The 23,101-nt window shown below is 39.1% G+C and overlaps 1 protein-coding gene across 2 annotated transcripts in view; it reads right to left on the reverse strand.

Moving 5' to 3' along the window:
• Positions 1 to 8,698: 8,698 nt before the first annotated feature.
• The window catches only part of MORC3 (MORC family CW-type zinc finger 3), a 41,725-nt gene continuing 27,322 nt past the window's right edge, over positions 8,699 to 23,101 (reverse strand). For both annotated transcript variants that reach the window (XM_053220578.1, XM_027041639.2), the window contains 7 exons: positions 22,963 to 23,085; positions 22,783 to 22,857; positions 21,715 to 21,760; positions 20,583 to 20,749; positions 16,697 to 17,585; positions 15,325 to 15,482; positions 8,699 to 11,937 (listed from right to left, as the gene is read on the reverse strand). In XM_053220578.1, coding sequence (XP_053076553.1) covers positions 11,784 to 11,937; positions 15,325 to 15,482; positions 16,697 to 17,585; positions 20,583 to 20,749; positions 21,715 to 21,760; positions 22,783 to 22,857; positions 22,963 to 23,085 — 1,612 coding nt within the window. In that variant the 3' untranslated portion in view covers positions 8,699 to 11,783. The remainder of the gene's footprint in view (positions 11,938 to 15,324; positions 15,483 to 16,696; positions 17,586 to 20,582; positions 20,750 to 21,714; positions 21,761 to 22,782; positions 22,858 to 22,962; positions 23,086 to 23,101) is intronic.

The raw sequence follows: 23,101 nt of genomic DNA on the forward strand, positions 1-23,101 counted from the left end.
CCCTGGATATCAGTGCACTAAACTTAAACAGGTTTCTAATTCCTTTAGCAAACAAAAATTGAGAATTTTGTTTTTCATAGATGTTGGCTTTTAGAACGTTTTGGAGAATTCAAAGCTATCGGATCGTCCCATGACTGGATTGCTTACATTACACTGCAATAAGCAGATGTGGTTATAAACACTTGTTAAAAACATAATTTAACATTTTCAAATAAGGTTGTAAATCAGAAGGCAGAAATAGATGCAGCAGGCCTTTTGAAATGGGATGATTTTCCAAATGGGACAATTTATCTGTGAGCTTCTGAGAAGGCCAGGAAACAAATACCTTGGGATGCATAGCTCTTACTTGATAAAAGGAACACACAGGTTCATCTGAGGAGCCAACTCTTCTGTTTTCAGGAAAAAAGAATAATGTGGATTCTTATATAAATGCTGGTTGATGCTTTTAGCCAATTTTATGAAAGGTACAGAAATTGTCACGATGTCTCATATTGACAGGAATGACTGGAGGCTCCTTAAGCCTGATTTCTACGAGAAGCTAGGATAATGTAACCCAGATATGTAGTTTTAGATCCTGTCTCCTAAGTCATTGCTGGGATTCAGAGAACTTGGACTGGGAATGGCTAATATGTACTTTAGCTTTTCTGGCTGTTTTAAAAGTACAGATTCCTGGCCCTACCTAAGCCCACTGATTCAGAGTATCCAGCAGAGGGGCACCCTGGGGAGTTGGGGGTGCTGCATTTTCTCAAGATCCCAGGTGAGTCTGGTAATCAGTCTGGTTTGGACAGTGGTTCAGTGTCTCTCATAACCATCAGGTTTCTTCACATTTCTGACAAGTGTTTTTGATTCACAAAGGAATCCCGATTATCTCCTAATATGCCAGGCTTCTAGACTACAGAGTACACACACACACACACACACACACACACACACACACACACACACACAGAGGTTTAGGTACTAAATATACATCAAAGAGTTGGTTTTCTTGGTGGAAATTTTTGGGGCTTGACATTGTTGCCTGCCAGAGTGGGGATCTGAGATGTGTCAAATGTTTTCAAAAAAGAAAGGAAGGAGGGGAGAAAGGAGTGAGAGAGGGAGGGAGGGAGGAAGCAAGGAAAGTGTTTGATGGAGGCCTCAGTGTTTTGCACCACGTTGGACTGCAGGTGATTCCAACTAGATGCTTCAACAACTACTGAACTTCACTTTGGGCCCTAAGCGTTGATTCTAGCACACTGCATCACTCTTAAAGGAAGGGGACCACAGTTATTTGGTCTCCCAAGAACTTTATATAGCGAAAATTTATATAAAGGGAATAAATCTTTTTTTTTTTTAAGTTTGTTTATTTATTTTGCAAGAGCAGGAGGGGGAGGAAGGGGGCAGAGAGAGAATCCCAAGCAGGCTCCCCACTGTCGGCACACAGCCAGACTCAGGGCTCGATCCCAAAAACCGTTAGATCATGACCTGAGCCAAAATCAAGAGTCAAACGCCTAACTGACGGAGCCGCCCAGGCAACCCTAAAGGGAGTAAATCTTAATCTGCCCTCAAAAACAAAGACTTCTCTGAATGTACTTTACTATCATTCCCTTTTCTAAATACGAATACTCTGGAATAAAAATCTAAAGTCAGAGGATGTTCTAATAAAACATTATTAAATGATAGGAAATAGAAGTGCACTAAAATTTAACATCAGAAATTGGAAGTTCAATGCAGGGTTAGGAAAAGATATTAAGCATATTTTATCAGAATAAAAAGAGGAAAACTAGAAAAGGAGAGAGAAATTGAATGCACAGAACCTCTAGCACACTGCTAGTGGAAGTGTAAAATGATACAAAGGGCTGTAGAATGAATGTGTACCCCCACCCCCTGCCAAAATTCGTATGTTGCAGCCTTAATCCCCAATGTGGTGTCTACATTTGGGAGTTTAAGGAGGTAAGAAGGTTTAGATGAGGTCACGGGGGTGGAGCCCCCATCATGGGATTGGTGAGAGCTCAGGCATGCCCACTCCTACTCTCTCCCCTCCCCACCCCCACCCTATCCCAGGTCTCCATCACAGAGGACACAGCCATCTGCAGACTGGGAAGAGTACCCTCACAATACACCAGATCTGCTGGTGCCTTGATTTTAGAATTCCTCACCTCCAGAACTGTGAGAAATAAATGTTTGTTATTTAAGCCACCCAGTCCATGGTATCTTTGTTATATTAGCCTGAACCAAGATACAAATACTTTAGGACACTGTTCAGTAATTTAACTCAAAGATATGTCTTGGGTGCCTGGGTGGCTCAGCTAGTTAAGTGTCCAACTTTGGCTCAGGTCATGATCTCACCGCTAGTGGGTTAGAGCCCCACGTCGGGCTCTGTGCTGACAGCTCAGAGCCTGGAGCCTGCTTCAGATTCTCTCTGCCCTCTCTCCCTCTCTGCCCTTCCCCCACTCATGCTCTGTCTCTCAAAAATGAATAAATGTTAAAAAAAATAAAGGGGTGACTGGGGGACTCAGTCAGTTAAGCGGCCAACTTTGGCTCAGGTCGTGATCTCACAGTTCATGGATTTGTGCCCTGTGTCGGGCTCTGTGTTGACAGCTCAGCCTGGAGCCTGCTTCAGATTCTCTCTCTCTCTCTCTGTCTCTCTCTCTGCTCCTCCCCTACTAGCGCTCTGTCTCTCAAAAATAAATATTTTTAAAAAGTAATTAATTAAAAAAAAAGTCAAAGACAGGTCTACCCTGTGGCCCAGCAATTCCACTCTTGGTGTATATGTAAGAAAAAATGAAAGCAGACTTGCAGGAGAATGTTTATAGCAGCTTTGTTCATAATGGCCCAAACTGGAAAGATCCCAAATATCCATCAATTGAAAAAAAAGGTAAACAAACTGTGCGATATTCACACAATAGAATTCTATTCAGAGACCAAAAGGAAATACTGCAGCATCATGGATGAAGAAGCATTATGATAAGCACAAGAAGGAATTACTTCAACTGATTGGCAAACACAGAAATGTGATACTATCCCAAAGAAAGCTTAAACTTAATTATGTTATGTGGTTAGGAACTGAGATGTCCAGCAAGAGAGAAAAGACTAGAAATCTAGATATATAAAATCTAAGAAGACAGATTCTTTAAATTGGCAGTATCGGTACATATTCAATATATATTTTGTCTTTAAAAAAAAAAGAAGAAAGAAAGAGAAAGGATTTCCTAGCTCAGTCCACTAAAAAGACGTAGAAGAAATATCCAAACAAGAAGCAATGAGTAGGTCTGTGCCTCGATTATGGTCTCTAAATAGCATTCCCTATGAAAAGAACCACAGTTCCCTGAAGGAATGGCTGTTTCCAGGTCTGGAACAGAAAATGTATTAGATGAGCCTGAAATACTTTATTATACCAGAAAACAAGAAAATCATCAAACACTCCTAGGATTGTGTAATAAGGACATGGGGGCCAATATGAAGACCTCTAGCCGAAGTCAGACAATTTAACATCGGAAAATTGTCACAGTGGATAGAAACACATTGAACGCTAAAGTTTACAAGCTTATAATATTAACAACAACAAAAAGCCTCATTGGTTACCTTTGGGAAACAAAGCATAAGCCAAACATCTATCCTGCCTGTTCTATATGAGCTATATGCCTCAGGATTAACTAAATGGGTTTCTTTTTAGATGTCCCACAATTCAGAAGTAATGATAAAATCTGAGTATCACCTTTTCACAACTCCTAATAAAATAATGAATCTAGGTGTGATTATTACAGGATGGTAAAATTATTAGGTGAAGATTGATAGGAAACTTTATAAAGGATGGTTTAAGAGGACAACACCTAAATTCAACTAATTAACCTCAATATATTAAAAGGGGATGGATATAAGAATGTTCCTCCTGATGTGATGCAGCACAAAGAAAGCAGTACCACCTAAAGATTCTTCCAAACAAAGCGAAACAAAACCAAAGAACTTGAATCTAATTAACTTTACAGATCTAACTACCAGCTTATAGGAATACAAGAGAAAGATTTTTCTAAGAATTAAATGATACCAAAAATGAGGGAAATTCTCAAAGAAAACTGTTCTGGTTTTTTCAACAACTAAAAAGTAAGAAAACAGAGGAAGAACCTGCGGATTCAAAGAAACCTCAGAGACATTTGAACCAAATGCAACTTGTAGATTTTGTTCAGATTCCAATTTGAACAACCACCTGGAAAAGTAATTAGAAAACGATTAAAGACATTTGAACACTGGACTAGATTTGATATTAAAGAATTTTTAAATTTTAAGGTGTAACAATACTTTGTGGTTTAAAATCCTCATATTTAAAATCTAAAATGAGGGGCACCTGGGTTCAGTTGGTTAAGTGTTCGACTTAAGCTCAGGTCATGATCTTGCAGTTCCTAAGTTCGAGCCCCAGGTTGGGATCTGTGCTGACAGCTCAGAGCCTGGGGCCTGCTTGGGATTCTGTGACTCCCTCTCTCTCTGCCCTTCTCCTGCTCGCCTCTCTCAAAAAACTTCTCAAAAAAAATTATTTTTAAATAAATATTTTAAAAAATAAAAAAAATTTTAATCTAAAATGAGGGGTGCCGGGGTGACTCTGTCAGTTAAGCATCCAACTTCGGCTCAGGTCATGATCTCACCATTAGTGGGTTCAAACCTTGCATACAGCTGGCTCTGTGCTGACAGCTCAGAGCCTGGAGCCTGCTTCAGATTCTGTGCCTCCCTCTCTCTGCCCCTCCCCTGCTCACACTGTCTTTCTCTCTCAAAAATAAACATTAAAGAAATTAGAATATTCTTTACAAAAATAATAAGATCTAAATGAAACATTTTCATTAAAATGAGATAATTTTAGAGATAATCAGAGAGAAAATTAGAGATAGAGATAAAAATTAGAGATAATACTAAATTATTTACAGATGACATTATATGTTTAGAATTTGCTTTAAATTGGGGAGGGGTGGGGCACTTAGGTAGCTCAGTGGGTTAAGTGTCTGACTTCGGCACAGGTCATGATCTCACAGTTCGTGAGTTTGAGCCCTGCGTCAGGCTTTGTGCTGACAGCCCAGAGCCTAGAGCCTTCTTCGGTTTCTGTGTCTCCCTCTCTCTCCGCTCCTCCCCCACTCGCGCTCTTTCTCTCAAAAATAAATCAACATTAAAAAAAAAAAAAAAAACTTTGGGAAGGACAATAAAAAAACAGGAAAACAATAAAGAGAAAGTAAAAACCAAAAGTTGGTCCTTTAAAAAGATCAACAAAACTGACAAACTTTTAGCTAGATTGACCAAGAAAATAAAGAATACTGAAATTACTAAACTCAGAAAAGAAAGGGGCATTACTACTGAAAATAAAAAGGATTATTTTATGGAATAAAAAGAGAATACGATGGACAACTGCATGCCAGCAAACTGGATAGATAACCTGTATTAATGGTCAAATTCCTAGAAACATACAACGTATTAAAATTTAATCATGAAGAAATAGAAAATATGAATACTTAAAACTACTAAGAAAATTGACTCAATAATCAAAAACCTCCCAACAAAGAAAAGCCCTGGATAGATAGATTCACTAATGAATTCTATCAAAGATTTACTGAAAAATTAACACCAATCCTTCTCAAACTCTTCCAAAAAAGTAAAGAGGAGGAAACACTTCCTAACTCACTCATTACCCTGATACCAAAGCCAGACAAACCGTACAAGAAAAATACAGGCCAAGATGAATTTTGATGCAAAAACAAGAACACCTCAACAAAATACTACCAACAACTAATTCAGCAACATACTGAAAGGATTATACACCATGAACAAACGGTATTCCTGGAATGCTAGAATGGGTCAACATGCAAAAATCAACTTAATCCACATTAATAGGGTGAAAGGGGACAAAACAACACGATCATCTCGGTTGCTGCAGAAAAAGCATTTGACAAAACTCAACACACTTTCATGATTAAAAATAAAAAACAACAATAAGCTAGGAATAGAAGAAAACTTCCTCAATGATAGCCATAATATATGAAAAGCCATAGCTAAAGAATGCCATTCTTAGTGGTGAAAGCTTTCCCCCAAAGGTCAGGAATAAGACAAGGATGTCTAATTTTACCACTTCTGTTCAACACAGTATTGGCAGTTCCAGCCAGATCAATTGAGCAAGAAAAAGAAATAAAAGACATCTAAATTAGAAAGAAATCAAGTTATCTTTGTGCAGATGACATGATTTTATATGTAGAATATCCTAAAGAGTTCCCCTGTCCCCCAAACCTGTTCAGGCTAACAAATGAATTCAGCAAAGTTGCAGGTTACAAAAAAAACACATAAAAATCAGTTGCATTTCTAAATGCTAACAATGAACTTTTGGAGAGGAAATTGAGAAAACAATTCCATTTATAATAGCATCAGAAAGAAAAAAAAATGCTTAGCAATAAACTTAAGGAAATGAAAGACTTGTACAAAAAAAATATACTGCTGAAATTAAAGACGACAAATAAATGGCAAGACATCCCATGTTCATGGACTGGAAGATTTGATATTGTTAAGATGTCAATGCCACCCCAAATAACCCACAGATTTAATGCAATTCCTATCAGAATTCCAATGGCATTTTTTGCAGAAATAGAAAACTCTGTCCTAAAATTCATGTGGTATCTCAAGAGACCCTGAATTGCTAAAACAAACTTGAGTAAGGACAAAGTTGGAGAACTCACACCTCCTGACTTCAGACCTTACTGGAAAGTTACAGTAATTAAAATACTGTGGTTCTGGCATAAGGACATACAAACCAATGGAATACAGAGCCCAGAAATAAACCCTCACTTATGTGGTCAATCGATTTTTGACAAAGATGAGAAGACTATTCAATGGGGAAAAGATAGTCTTCTTCAAAAAATGTTACTGGAAAAACTGGATGCCCACATGCACAAGAACGAAGTTGGAATCTTACACCATATGCAAAAACTAATTCAAAATGGATTAGAGATGTCAATGTAAGAACTAAAACTACAAAACTCTCAGAAGAAAATCTTCATGACATTGGATTAGTCAAGGGTTTCTTGGGTATGATGCCAAAAGCACAGGCAAGAAAATAAATTCAACTTCACCAAAATTAAAAACTCAAGAGTGGAAAGACAACACATAGAATGGGAGAAAATACTGGCAAATCATATATCTGATAAGGAGTAATATCCAGAATTAAAAAAAAAATCATATCCTGCAAATCAATATCAAAATATAAACAACCCAAAGTAAAAATGGGCAAAAGACGTGAACAGGTATTTCTCCAAAAATATACAAATTGGCCAGTAAACACATGAAAAAAGCTTAACATCACTAGCCATTAGAGAAATGCAAATCAAAACCACAATAACCCCTCACCCTCATTAGATGGCTAATTAAAAAAACAAAAAACTCAGAAAACTACAGTGTTGTAGAGGATGTGAAAAAATTGGAACACTTCTGCACTGCTGGCTATTATGTGAAACGGTGTGTCTTTGTGAAAATAGTTTGGCAATTCCTCAAACACCTGCATAATTACCACATAATTCGTCAATTCCACTCTTAGGTATGTTATCCCAAAGAACTGAAAGCAAGGACTCAAGTAGATACTTAGGAAACAATGTCCAGAGCAGCATTCTTCTTCATAGTAAAAAGGTGAAAGAAACCACCACAAATGTCCATAGACAGATAAATGGGTATCAAAATGTGGTACGTACATACAATGGACTATTCAGCCATAAACAGGAATGAAATTGATATATGCAACAACAAGGACGAACCTTTAAAAGGTTATGCAAAGTGAAATAAGCCAGACACAAAAAGACAAATTTTTGATTCCACTGATATGAGATACCTAGAATAAGCAAATTCAGAGGTAGAAAATAGGTGTTACCGGGGGTGGGAGTACAGTGAATGTACTTAATGCAACTCATACATTTAACAAATCGTTAAATGACAAATTTTATGTGTATTTTTCTGCAGAAAAAAAACAAAAAAAACAAAAAAACCTTAACGAGTTAGTATTTTTGATCCACATGCCAGTTTTAGAACCGCTCATTCATCCTCTGTGACTGGGCTCATTTAATACCTTCACCTTATCTGAATGGCTTGATTTACCAATACTCTGTCTCCTTTGGTCTTGACTTTCTCCCTACAGGCCAGAATATGGAAATTAACTTTGTGATCACGAAATTTAATTCTAAACATCATACACATAGATGTCTTTCTTTACACCAAGTGGGTATTAATGGCATTCTTTTTTGAGCTGTGGCCATCCAGTGTGTCTGTCACTCCCCCCAGTGAGGGTTTAGGAGACCCTGTACAAAATAAGATTTAGCCTACTGTGGATTTTCCAAAAGTTAGCTGTCTGGGTGGTGTCTGTGGCCACATTAACCAGGCTTTTAGCTTTTGTAAAAACCACTTCTTTAACCCTCTCTCTCTGCCCCCCACCTCCATGCATGTGTGCGGTCTCTCTCTCAAAAATAAACACACACTGAAAAAAAAAAGTTTTCAAAGCGGTAAAACAAAGAGCCCAACAGAAAAGAATGGTCAAACAATATGCCGTAGTATGCAGGAAAAGAAATTACAATGGTCAATAAAACATACGAGAGCATGTTCAACCTGAGACAATGCAAGCTGTCATTTTTTCACAGACCAGATTTAAGTTTGATGAGGAAAGAGAGGGAAAAAAACACACTTATACATTTATTTTTCATAGGAGTTTAAATTCCTTTTTGGATGGTAACATTTATTAAAAGTTACATAGCATACACTCTTTGACCTATCAATATTCACTGCAAAGAATTTACACTCTGGGTATACTTATAAAAGTGTGTGTGGTGTGTATTAACTTCCACAGTATATTCTGTAATGTCAAAACATGAGAAATAAATGAGCATTAGGAGCATATGCAGATCACAGAATGTTACCAAACCTATTCAAAAAAGTAACATGGAAATGTTAAGGTACCAATTATCTGGTGTACCATCTTTGTGTAAACTTGAGATACAAATATATAATCAAATATAAAGATATAAAAATTTAATATAAACTGAATGCATATATATGAATGTGTATACGTATGCAGCTAATATTTTCTGGAAGGACCTACAAAAAGCAACCGTGGTTAACTTTGGGGAAGCAGTGGGTAAAAGCCTTTCCACTTGATCCCATTCTGTTCCATTTACATTTCTAACTTGGGCGTCATCTCTGCTTCTTTTTCTCCCTCCTGGCTCGCCCCAGTGAGAAGGTAGCCCTGCCAATCCTGAGTTTGTTTCAGGAACGAACTGAGTTCAACACCTGTAAACACTCACCACAGGAAGGTATAGATCAATGGTTCTCAGTTCTGACGGCACACAGAGAGGCCTTAAAAAACCAAAAAACACAAAAAACAAACCTGATATCTGGGCCCAAACCCAGACTCTGAATTAGTATGGGGTGCATCCTTGCATTGGGATTTCTAAAAACTCCCCAGGTGATTCTAATATGCACCTGGGGGGGGAGGGGTGAGAACCACCAGAGGTATTTAATTATTCTTCAATGACAAATAATGACCTAACGAGCTGCTGATTACAAGAATTAAGTGTCTTGAGACCATGGGCAGAGTCACCAGCAGTACCGCCCACATTAGGAATTTGAGGCCCAAATAAAAAACACATTGATATGCCACACACCAGTCCTGCTGTGTGAACACTTAGCTAATTAAAGCGGGTCCTGTTTATAGGGATTGTGGACTGTGCTGGTTTACTTCCTCATACTGTTTTTGTTTTACAGTAGTAACTAGTTTAAACACCACTGTCCTCCCACATTAGCCTTTTACAAATTTAACTTAACAACAGAAGACAGATACCTCTACCTAAATATGATATATACATGAAAACCCATGTTGTTGTTTTGTTAAATTTTGTTAGCTACATTTTCAAAGAATTGTATCCTGGCAATATTTGCTTAAAAGGCGAAATATATGTAAGTACTTCCAAAGAACCAATTTAGCAAGCAAATTTACTAATCCTATGCCTAACTTTCCCATTAAGCAAGATAACAGCCATATAAAATATTTATTTTTGCAAGAATATAGCTGACCCAAAGAAGGGGAAAATAGCAAATTCCAGAAAGAACTGCTACATAAATATTCACAAACTTAGACATGCTCTACATTGCTATCACTTAAGCAAGATTTCTTTAGCCTAAATGATTTACAGAGGAAAAAGTCTCTTCTCGAGTGTAAAATACACATACACACGCACGCACTCACGCATTCTCTCAAGATGAGCTCAGTCTTTAGAGTCTTAATGGAAACAGTCTTAGTCTCCTAAACAGAACTTGTAATTAATATAGTAAAATGAGCTCAACTTGAGGGTCTTCAATGAGTTTTAGTTTCCAAAATATAATTTGAATATAGAATTCTTTAAAAGTAGTATCTGAAGAGTTAGCTATCATATATATATATATATATATATATATATATATATATTTACTTTATTACAAGATATTTTAAAATTTGGGCAGATACAATTAGGACAGAAAACCAGCTTCATACCAAAAATACACTTTCAATTACTTTATCAAGCAAATAAAAACAACTTTCATTTATTTGCTTTTTTTTTAGAAGTTAATGTACAGTAAAAATTTAATATTGTATATGAAAGACATGTAATTAAGCATACATACAAAAGAAACATGTATTGAGTGTTCAGAAACAAAAGTAAAAATAAATAGCAATGATAAAACTTTGAAAAAAAATAATGCACATTTCCGTTGTGGAAAATACAATTCTTAATTAATATATACATAGTTATACTTAATAGAAAGCCATCTCTTTAAAATTGCACAAACATGGGACCAATAAAGCATTAATTTTTATGGCATGTAATACTTATAATCCTAGGGTAGTTTTCTGCTTACCTCCAAGACATACAAAACACCTAGGTCTGTAATATAATGAAAGGTATGCTGTTCTGTTTGAGAAAGATTGTCTTCCTCAACTCTCATTAACCTGTAGTAATCCTACATAAGGCTGTACAGGAAATTTCACAAAAAGAAATATTCAACAATTATTGTGCCCACTCCATGCTGACTAGGCAGCCAAAAATGGGCTTCAAAGTAAATGTGGTGGGACATTTAATATTTTTGAAACTTTTTTATACTAAAGATCATTTCTTTGTTCTATAAAAACACTGCATTTAACCATGATTGGCAGTCCTGACACAAGGAAAATCCTGGCAAAATGGATGGAGAGTTTCTGCTTACCTTATTTCCATGAATAAAATATTTCAGGAGATAAGAATTTATAGAAAAGAAACATTACGGGTCAATTCACTTACAACTTCTCTTATCAGGAGTATAATTCCATTTTTTAAAAATCCTGTTTAAACTTCTCTGTAAGAAAACCAAAGGTAACATTTCCATCTGTAGTATGGCACAGCCCTCGTTTCAGAGAAAAATACTTTGGGAACCAGAAAAGATTGCACAAAGGCTAGGGGCAACCTGAAGAGCTCTTGGCGAAAAACACTGAAGTCCTCTAGGGGAATAAAAAAATATGTGCAGACTTAATTACAAATATTTACATTTCAAAACCGAATCTTGAGTTAGCTATTCAGCTGCTCAGTACCAATGATTCACGGGCATTTCAAAAGGTGTGATAATGTGTCCACAGTATTTGTGACCACACTTGAATGCATAGAATACAGTAGAGATTATGGTTCTTCAGTCTGTTACCTATCATATCTATAAAACAAAATTGTTTACATTTTGAAAGCTGTACAACCAAAAAGATTAAGCAAATATTTTTATTATCTCACATAAAATATACCTTAGGTACTACTGATTTCACTCATTTGTTCGACAACTTGCCCTAAAATTTCATCAACCACGTCAACATCGTAATTCACTTGCTGAAGATCGAGATCAGGTACAATCATGGCCAACAGCTGTCCTACGTTAACTCGAAGAGATCGAAGTTTGAGGCTGCAAATAGAAATATTAAATCTATTAGATGAACGTCCTACCACAGTTTAATATTCACATAGAGCCTAAAATTTAAGTGATACATGAAGTCGCTTAACTTAATAATTTAATACGTAAGTACTCATCTCTTGGTAAGTAGAGTGTTTCATAAAACTAGTGGCTCTGGTTCCAACTGATACGATTTTAATTTGCAACTGAAGAAAACATGGACTGGTGAAATACATTTAATTGCAAGATATTACTTATAATATAAAATATTATCACCTGGAAAACAGTAGGGGTATACTAGTGAGAACGCTGGTCTAAGAATAAGAATGCATCTCTTTGGGGGCACCTGGGTGGCTCAGTCAGTTAAGCAACTGACTCTTGATTTCAGTTCAGGTCATGATCTCAGGGCTGGTGAGATCCAGCCCCTCGTCAAGGGGGGCTCTCTGCTTGGGATTCTCCCTGCCCTTCCCCAGATCGTGCCCCCTCTCTCTCGCTCTCAAAAATAAATAAATAAACTTAAAAAAAAAAAAAAGAATGCATCTCTGAATTTCAGCTTGTGAGGAAAATAAAAACGGATTTGTTCTCTAAAACATTTCTATGAGATACCGTCCTTGTGTAAGAGGAAAAGGAAGTGCTTCAAGGGGTCATAAGCTCACAAAACTTTGGGCTAAATAATGTTAAACAAGTTTTTTTAGATGCAGGACCTCCCTGGACCTTTCATACGCTAAAGTTCACAGGCTGCCCATTTTACTATGCATTTATAGGGAATGGTGTTTTGCTAAAAATACTGGGAATCTCTGGATTAGATGATCATTATCATTCCTTCCAAATGAAATACACATATCTGAATATCAACATCCTAGACTTTAAATACCTACAATTATTCAGCAGCCTTTGCTTCAAAAGACTGAGTGAAACCAAGGGCCTGAATGTTACAGTTGCTCTTATTCTGTCCCCCTCCCCCTCCCAAATGAAGGCAGCCCACATTTACTTAAGATACTGACCTAAGGTGGAAATCTCTGAAGAGTCAAGATACTCATCCTTGGGTTGACAATGCACAGAAATGTGATTTTAAGCACGTTTTGTGAGCTTACAGGGTAAGGTTCTGTTGGTCCTTAGAAAAAATTTTACATCATTCCCACGCCAGCCATTTTTTGTCCAAGCTTCCCCACTCATCTTCGATCGGAGGCCCATGGTTCAAACGCGTTTCTGCTTTGCTTTTCAGAAGTTATTAACCATTCTATATCCTTACCAAGAATATCCTCTTTACCATAACCACAACTTTTTATCTACATGAAAAGTTGGCAAAAGACTAGTAGGACCCAGTGACCCCTTACATGTCCTTTTCTTTAAGTCTTTTGATCGTCCCTGGCTGATTCCTCCTGTCCACCGGACATGCCACAGATTCTTATTTTTAGTGTACAGAACAGCAGTGTCCAAGAGAAAGATTCTGAACTCCATACGCAATTTAAAATGTTCAAATAGCCAAAGTAAAAAGTAAAATGCGACTGTAAACTTAACTGTAGTTATACATGTAACCCAATGTAACTAAAATATTATTTCATCACATAATCAAAGCACATTTTTTTTTTGATGTTTATTTTGTTTTGGGGACAGTGAGCGTGAGCAGGGGGTGGGGGAGTGGGGCAGATAGAGAGGAGGGACAGAAGATTTGAAGCAGGCTCCACAATGACAGCAGCAAACCCAACATGGGGCTTGAACTCATGAACTGTGAGATCACACCCTGAGCTGAAGTTGGACACACAACCAACTGAGCTGCCCAGGCACCCCTCAAAATATGTTATTAATGAGGTATTTTACATCCTTTTCCTTTTTCATACTAAAGCTTCAAAATTTTATTTTATTTATTTATGTTTATTTATTTCTGAGACAGAGAGAGACAGAGCATGAGTGGGGGAGGGGCAGAGAGAGAGGGAGACACAGAATCAGAAGCAGGCTCCAGACTCTGAGCTGTCAGCACAGAGTCCGACACGGGGCTCGAACTCACAAACCACGAGATCATGACCTGAGCCGAAGTCGGTCGCTCAACCGACTGAGCCACCCAGGCACCCCAAAATTTTATTTTTTATTCTATACTTAAAGCACATCTCAATTCAGACTAGCTAAATTTCAAGTAGTATATACCTATACTATTTTGGAAAGCACAGGTTTAAAAGATCAGTTAAAAAAAAAGTAAATAAAAAATAAAAGATCAAAGATCATCAGTTACTCAAAGATCAGTGTGCAAGAGAACCATCTTAGAGATTGTTTAAAAATTTCTAAAAAAGTTTCCAAAAGTTTAGGGGCGCCTGGATGGCTCAGTAAGCGTCCGACTCTTTGATTACGGTTCAGGTCATGATCTCACGGTTCATGAGTTCAAGTCCCGCATCAGGCTCTGTGCTAACAGCACGAAGCCTAATTGGGATTCTCTTTCTCTCTCTCTGTCTCTCTCTCTCTCTCTGGACAATAAATAAACATTAAGAAAAAAGTTTCCAATTAAATAAAGTACACTGCAGTCCAAGGATCTGCATTTCTACAAGCACCACAGATGCCTGGGGTTCCCAGAAACATCGCTTCTGAGCCTTAGCCCTCCAGGCTTTTCTGTACTGCTCTGCTCCATGTGTATGAACAGATTTACTGAAATCCTTCAAAAACTTAAGTTAAAAAACAAGGTAATAATATAACTGATATCAAGAGACGATGGCGGGAGATCATTTCTCGACAGTGCCTTTTCAGTCTGCAGTCATCCTATATTAGCAGGAAGAGTTGCCCAGTTTGGGCCCTTAACGGCTACTTTCAGATGGTAAGACATCAACACATCAGCAGCACCATCACCCTCGCCCACCTGAACGTCTGCCTCCCCTACTCTCAGCACTGAAACAAAACCCCAAGCCCATAGGGTAACCGTTCATTTACTATTTTCTTATTTTCACAGAAGACTTCTTCCTACTAACCACCTGAACTATGGCAGTTTTTAGTAACTTTGTGATTACCTAAAAGTTAAGATTGGGAGGTCACAGAGTAAAATGAGGACAGCAAACCATAAAGAAATGGGGCCAAGAACAAAAGTAAAAGAAATCCAGGTGAAAAAGTAAGTTTCACGAAATAGTCCCTTGTCTTTTAGTCATGGCCAAATCCACCCTCTTCCGTGATAGCTAACTCAATTTCCACTTTTCCCCAAACAGCATTCCAAACCACTCTAACCAACCACCCACGCTTTATTTATTCCTTCCAAATTCCTGTGTCTCTTAAGCTGAACTTCCACTGTTCTTTCCTAGAAGGGAAGGATGAGGATGTGTACTTCTTTTGATTGAACAGTATCTGTCTGATGTGTGCTTGCAAATAAATATCACGCTAACCACGCGGGCCGCCCCAGAGGAATGCCTGGTGTACTATTACCTTTCCCCGTCAGTATAATTTACAGACTCCTCAATGTTACTTGAAGTTGAAACATCTGCTCCTAACTGGTGATTTGTGGATTTTAATTGTTCAATTTCAGTTTTCAGTTCTTCACATTGTGAACGCATTTGTGATTTTTCCATTTCCAATAATTCAACCTGACAAAAAAAAAATTTATTGAGTGTAAAATTTAGAACTAATGCCAAAGTGCAAATTTAAGCTAAGACACGTAGAAAACCTGAGTGATGAACATTACCATCAAAAAAGGGCAAAAAACCCACAGGAAAAAAAAAAGCTTCCTCTGTGTGGTGTCACCTCGACATTTCGTCACACTGGAAACAATACCAAAGTGGCTCTCATTTCTTGCACACACTCACCAGCTGGAAGCTACAACAGAAAGCTTATATTGATTTTTATATATTTTGTCATCTGGCTCCAAGCCAATACATCAAGATGAATGTTCAGATGAGCTGTTACGTCCGCATTATTTCCAGGAAGAGGGGGCAGGAGAGCAGCACACTGCTGTTTCTGAAATCTTCGCAGAAAAACCCTTCTTTCAAACGCCACGTTAACAGGATACGTAAAATACTTGTTTTTGGAAGAAGCGACCCAAATCTGAATGGAGAGTACACACAGAGGCTACTACTTGACGCCTGACACCTACCATTTTTCTCCTTCTCCTTCAGTAAAGGAACCCCTGAATAAAGACTACAGTTCCAAGGCGCCCATTAGCCAGGTGGCTAAGTTCTGACAGGTGGAACGTAAGCGACTTTCAGGGACCACACCCCTCCTCTGTCCTGCTGCTTGGAATGTAGATACACGAGGACTGGACCCAGAGGGCCAACTCCAACCATAACTGCATCCGGAGAAGCGAAGCAACAACGTAGGAGCCTGCTGTCTCTGAGGCCTGCGGAACCGCCAGTTGGATGTTCGTCTCCGTCTCCTGCCGGCAGACCCGATCGTAACTAATACAGGCTGTCTCTATAAAATGAGGACATCATCCACCTTGTGTGGTTTTTGCAAGGCCTGTTAATAATGGATGTGAAGTTCCCTATATTTAGTAACTGAGTGCCTCAATGGGAAGGAGAACGGTATTCTGAGCAGGACAATCCTTCATTATCTAGAAATTTCCAGTACCCTATAGTAAATTTACCATACCTGTCACTACGTTAAAATTCCCGTAATGCCCATCTCCTCAACACACGTGTCCATATGCCCCCCAGGACCGCCTCCCTAGCTGAGAAGCAGTGGGGTAGCAGAGTCAATAAACAGGTTGTTACGTAATCTATTCTAATCTAGCCACTGACAGCTCTTTATGCTTCAGATGCCCGGGGACTCCCATGACTCTTACCACGCTGGCTGACACACTCACCTCACTTTTATACTGGTCCCTCTCCGCAGTGCACTTGTCCAGCTGTCTAAACACGTCATCCAGCTGCACAACCATTTCGTCCACTTCACTTTTGCTCTCACTGTTGGAACACTGACTGCACTCGGCCTTTACGTGTTGCAGAGCACTACACTGTTTCTTCAGCCTTTCTATTTCTTCCAAAGCTTGCCGATACTGAGACACCACGTGGTCCGGACTTTCAGATTTGCCATTAATACTTTCAAGTAAAAACACAGCATCAGTTTCGGTAGACTGATGGCACGTCTCCTTCTTCACGTATTTGTCGTTCAGTTCCAGTATCCTCTGTTGTAACCCTTTGATTTGGTCAGTGAACGCATTACACTGTCTCTTATAATTTTCTTTTTCTTGGGTCACTAGAAGCAGCTCATTTCTCAGTTCATTTAACTGGCAACCAGCATCAGCCGCAGATTTATCAAAGGCTTCCTGGGTGTCCTGTGTTTTGCCTTCAGCTTCCACACAGGAGGGCAGCGCAGCCGTGTCATTTCTGGCATCTATGTCATCTTCAAGGGTTTCCTCCTTTTTAACAACTACACCCGGGACTTCAGTCTGGGTGGCCGCAGTAGTTCCCTGATCACACCGGGATGACGAGGCACCCGATGAGCTAGTCTGGCCACAAGGCTCCTTCTCGGCCACAGGCTCCACCTGCAGGCCACTGTGCTCCATGTGACTCTGTTCTGATTTCACTTCAATATCATGATCTACTGCAGGTTTCGGAGTACTGTTTTCTTCCAAGATGATGACATCTTCATCGTCATCATCTTTATAAGCTGAATTTTCAAATGTTTGATTACTCAATCTCCGAGTCTTGGAGTTCAGAATTGACGAACGAGTAGAAAGTCTCCGTTTCAGGCTGGAAAACATTTTATATAGAAAATATAAGACTCTACAATATAGAAATGAACAAAACAGATGACCTTGAAGCAATCTAACGATCTTAAAATTCTAAGAAATGTCCGTGCTCGTTTAAAAAAATGACACAGTACTCCTCGATGATTTGATGAAGTAAAGAGGATTTTCTCCTTACGCAGTGGAGGAAACAATTAGACTACTGAGGCTGCTTTAAAGTACCAGCTCTACATACTGCCAAACATCCCTTCATTTGATGCCTCTGGGCATTTCAACGTATCCACGCCCAAAACGGAGCTCCGCAACCCAGCCAGGTCTATTCTTTGTATCCGAGCGAGCTCTCGGCTCTGCACCATTCCCGTTCGCTCACTGTAATTTTTACCAGTGTTCAGTGATCAGAGGGGAGCCACACCAACTAAACCAGCATACCCTATCCTTCCACTTCCCCTGCAGTAAAAATCACCTCATTTTGCTCATCAGCTTGGTTTTCTTTGAATTTACCTCCAACTGATTGTCTTTTTCCCCCCTTAGAGTGATATCTGTCCTGGTTTGCTGTTTGGGTCCTATGTGTTAGCCCTCATATTTCTCCATCTCAAGAAAGGTTCTTCTTCTGCTTGGCTTTACTCTCTCATGGCAAGGGGGCACAATCTCCAATAAAATCTTGAGAAAGGGTACACAGGACACAAAAAATATAAAACTTTACATCCTGAAAAGTATCTTTATTCACTTCTCAATTTTATGGCCTGCTTGGTTTTTATAAAGCATCATTCCAGGATCATGTACCATTCAGTGTTCCTGCCATTCTAATTCCTGATCTTTTAGCAGGTAACTTGTGTTTTCCCCTCCCGAAAAAAATTATTTTCCCTTGTGTTCTAAAATTTCATGATGTTTCTTAGAATAGATCTTTTTCTTTTTTTTTCTTTTACGTTTATTCATTTTTGAAAGAGAGAGAGAGAGACAGTATGAGCAGGAGAGAGGTAGAGAGAGAGGGAGACACAACTCGAAGCAAGCTCTAGGCGCCACACTGTCAGGACAGAGCCCAACGTGGGGCTCGAACTCACCAATTGTGAGATCATGACCTGAGCCAAAGTCAGACGCTTAACCGACAGAACCACTCAGATGCCCCAGAATGGATCTTTCCCCAGACATTTTTGCTGAGTATTTGGTGGAAGTTAGTCTCATGCTACTTCCTCCCCTTTGTTTTCTCCGATTTCCCAATCTGAAATTCCTTTATTGAGACATTGGCCCTCCTGTATCTTGTCTTTTCCTTTTTCTACCCTCTACCTGCTTATCTTTTCTAAGTATGTGTCTGTTCAACACCTACCCACCTCCCAGTAAATTCCAAAGGTTTCTGCTACTCCCTTTGTTTCAGTTGGTACATGTGGTGATCCCTGCCTATCTCTATGTTTCAGAGTGAGGCTGAATGGAAGCAGTGAGGGCTGGCCCTGTGATTCCAAGCGTGCTCCAACTCTCAGCACCGTCTAGGGCTTTTCTCTTGGGAGCCTGAAGAGGGGAAGAAGGAAGGGGGATTTCTTACCATTTAGTATTCAAATGTTCCCTTACCCCTCCTGTTTCAGAAGAGTGGTTCCCCCCCACTGTCAGCAGTGAAACTGGCCCAAAAAGAAAATGTCTTGCCTTCTGACAGAGAAGTCACGTCAACAGACTCGGCAGGTTGTGAAGAGGTCTAGAGAACGACTCTTCCTTAAACTCTCAAATAAGCCTCCTGTACTCACCCATTTTCTACCTTAACAAGTACTCGATGCTTCCGAGTTTAGAGCATGCCTGGGCTTCCATGGAGTTAATCATTTAACTGGGAGCTGCCCTATTTTTCTTACCAGGCTAATTGCTATTTATCTTTCTTAAGATTCAGTTTCGGTACCACCTTTCCACAGTCTTTGGCTTTATTCTTAAAGCTTCTGTTTTTCTCAAACTCAAATTGCAAATTCTTCAGGCTTTAAAAATTAATGAAAAATTTCTATTCTCTTCTTCTACTTGGATGGAATAAATCACTTTAAAGAATAACTTCCATTATCTTTTGTCTGTAAGCTTTACAGATTTTGTTTTTTCTTACTTTGTTTGGAACCATCTTTAAGAAGAAAAGCCAAAAATATTAAGGAGACTAGTTACAAAAAAAAATTCACACAAGTTCTTAGTTAAGTAGCAACCCAGCCCCCAAATACGCCTCTAAAATGTAGGCTACAAACAGCAAACTATTTTAGAACATGCCCTCCTGATGTATATACGCATAAAAGCAATACTTTCTAATCTTTTTGGAGGTCAAAAATCCCTGCGGATTTAATGAAGGCAATAAAACCTCTCAGAAAACCCCATCCCGCTATCTCAGAGAACCTCCTTTCAATGTTGGTTTTCCAACAAAAGACCAAGTATAATACAGTCAGTCTGATGCCCTAGTTTGTTGGTATCCTGTTTTCTTCTTCACCTGTGTTCATTCTATTCCCTCTGAATGGGCCACCTGCACAGAGAACTGCTTTTAGAATTTCAGGAACCAAGTACTGTATCTCATTACAAAGCCTTTCCTGACCAGTCAAGAGACCTAACTGTTCAATTTACGTATCACTCATACATTTCTTTCTCTCTCCCTCTCCATCCACTCATCCAACATACACAGCTTGCCACGAGCTAAGAACTTACAGGTCACACCTGACATTATAGTGTCATATACTATTAACTACTTCATGTTTTTCTTAAATACTGGTAATTCTAAAAGCAGGAACTTTCATACCATATAGAATTTGAAAGAGGTGAAAACTCAATCAAACCCACAACGAATGCAACTGATATTTTAAAAATTATTTTAAATAGGTGGCATAAGTGGGGTGGGGGTTTTGTTTAGACAAAAAAGCAAATTAACTTATCCCTAAGACTTCTTACATGCACGGCACTACAGCTTCTCAGAAGGGCATTATTGCCACACAATGTCAAGTGAAGGCTCTGTTTAGTATTCATTCCCCAAATGGAAAAGCGCATTTTAGCCACTGACTTGTTGCTCTCGGGTTCCGACTGGGGTGAACCTCGATGGTTGTTTAGAAGTCTTGTTGTATATGTATTTGCCGCTTCTGAAAGATGTCCTCTTGGAACACTTTCCTTCACGGGAGAAAAGCTCTGACTTGACACGGTGGGTGTCCGAAACAGGAGTTCAGCATTAATCTGTTGGAAGGAAAAAATGTGATCTTAAAAGGGCTTTTTTAACATGCCAAACCCAAAACATGAGATATTATTTTCCCTTCTCCCCTTATCCCAGGAAACACGAAGAACCATCCTAACCATGTAAATTCTTTATGCCACACCAGGGAACAACAAACTGGCCAATAAGCCAAATCCAGCCAAAGAATGGTTTTGCATTTTTAAAGGTGTGAACAAAACAAAGAATACATAACAGACACTGTATGTGGCCCACAAAGCCTAAAATACTTACTATCTGGCCTTTTACAGCAAGATTTGCTGACCTTGTACTAATACAGGACTTGTCAAGACACAGGTAGAAATTAAGTTTTCTAAGAGAAATAAACTGAAGATAAAGTCAAAGATACTGCCTTTAGAATACGTAAGCCCACGATTCTTTTCCCCCAGTTCTGTTGTCACCTCCAAACCCTCATCCTTTACCTAAGAAAATATTTCAATGCAATCAAAAGCAAACATACAATTCTGCAGCAGACCAAAGCCTCTTACACAAGAAGCACAGCGCCCTACCCACATACTCAGAAAATGCTCCTTAACCACCATTAAGCACGGAGAAAGAGATGGAAGGGCCAGGAAGAGTGGTCCACAAAGAGAAAGAAACACTGTAGCGCTCCAGGTTGGTACTAGAACATGGCTCCCCAGGGCTTCCTGGGAAGTTTCCCTGACTGCCTATGGAACAGTAAGATTCTTAACCACTTCCCTTCCCTCAGAAGATGCCCCACAAAATAACAAAACTGAACAGTTTGAATCAAGTTGTTCGGTTAGGAAGGAGGGGTGTAATAAAAGGAGTTATGTGAAATGAATGAATGAACACAACCACTTCAATTTGTTGTGTAACAGCTTTAATAGCAAGCTTTCAAACTCAATGTTTGCTAAACTAACCACTACCCAACGTAAGACACAGCTGTAAAATGGAAGGCTTAATTCATTACCCGAGGGATCATTTCTGGTTGTCGGATCCGGAATTTGTCCTTGTCTCTTAAAAAAAGAAAAAAAGAAAAAAAAGATGAAAATGTACGTAAATTTATTATTTTTCAATTGCTTCCCATTGACATACTTGCCATTTCCCTGAGTCACTCAAATAAGTACACTGAACTTTGCTTCAATTTCATTATCATCAGTGGTAAGCCTTAGGCAGGAAATACTTTCCACCTCTTATCTCAGTAACGCCCTGATGTCTGCCTCAAGTTCTCCATCCTGACCAGCATTATTCTGACCTTTGAGTAGGAACACCACAACTGGCTTCTAACTGGTTTGTTTACTCCCAATTCTGCTGCTGGATTTACCCTCAAAAACAGTGCACTCTATATCAAAACCTGGAAGTTCTGCATGAACTCAGCCCCTGCGTGTGGTACACTAGCCGGAAGTTCACCAGGGCTATCGTTCATTACCCAGCTTCTCCCTCCCACCTCTATTTTCCATCGTGTCCATTCACATATTTACTCTAGTTAAAGCCAAACGAATCACTGTTTCCTATACATTCTCATCCTACCCGTCCTTTAAGGCATATTATACAGATGTCCTCCTTGAATTTTCCTCATCTGGGTTTCCCTTCCCATCCCCAGCGAGAGGTCGTCTCTCCTTATGGGCTTCCCAACAGGACTGGATCGTGCCTTTTATGATACTTGTCAACTTCTCGTCAGTAATACGTACATGCCTCACCTTCCCTATTAAGGCTTAAGCTCATACTGGGCAGTACTCTATGATTCATCTGTGTGTGGCCCCTAAAAGACAAACTATTCTGTATGCAAACTATCTTGTAGACAGGACAGCAATAAACAGCAGGTAAAAAAGAGTGGATATCCACACTATACTGTTAAAAAAAACAAACCAAAAAAAGCACCCGATATTATGCATCCACAACAAAGTCTTTTTGGGGGTCATAGTCTTCTTCGGGTTGTACGAGCATGATCTTGGAGAAACATCAACTAATGCTGCAGACCCATCGCTGGTGCTAACCTGCGTATTATTTCCCTACCGTACGTTAGCTCAACACTCACTTCTTTTTGTAGGTTTTTTCATAAGTAGGATGCACCACATCTTCATCTTCGGGTTCTTCTGGAACATCACAATTTCTAGTCAGAAAAATCACATGGGAATAACACGTCACCAGCGCCTATTCATACATCTTGAACAGTACTTTCTGCCTTTCCAAAAAGGGTATACCAACTATATGGTACCTGAACTGTGGGTCAGGGTTATTGGAGCAATACCATTTTTCTGGAAGTTGATCTATTCCATCTGGTAATTTTCGCCATTTTAGACAGGAATCACATTGAACCCATGTCTGATCAGGACGTTTCCTGTAACAAAACATAA

Source organism: Acinonyx jubatus, chromosome C2 (genome assembly GCF_027475565.1).
Source record: "Acinonyx jubatus isolate Ajub_Pintada_27869175 chromosome C2, VMU_Ajub_asm_v1.0, whole genome shotgun sequence".
NCBI lineage: Eukaryota > Metazoa > Chordata > Mammalia > Carnivora > Felidae > Acinonyx > Acinonyx jubatus.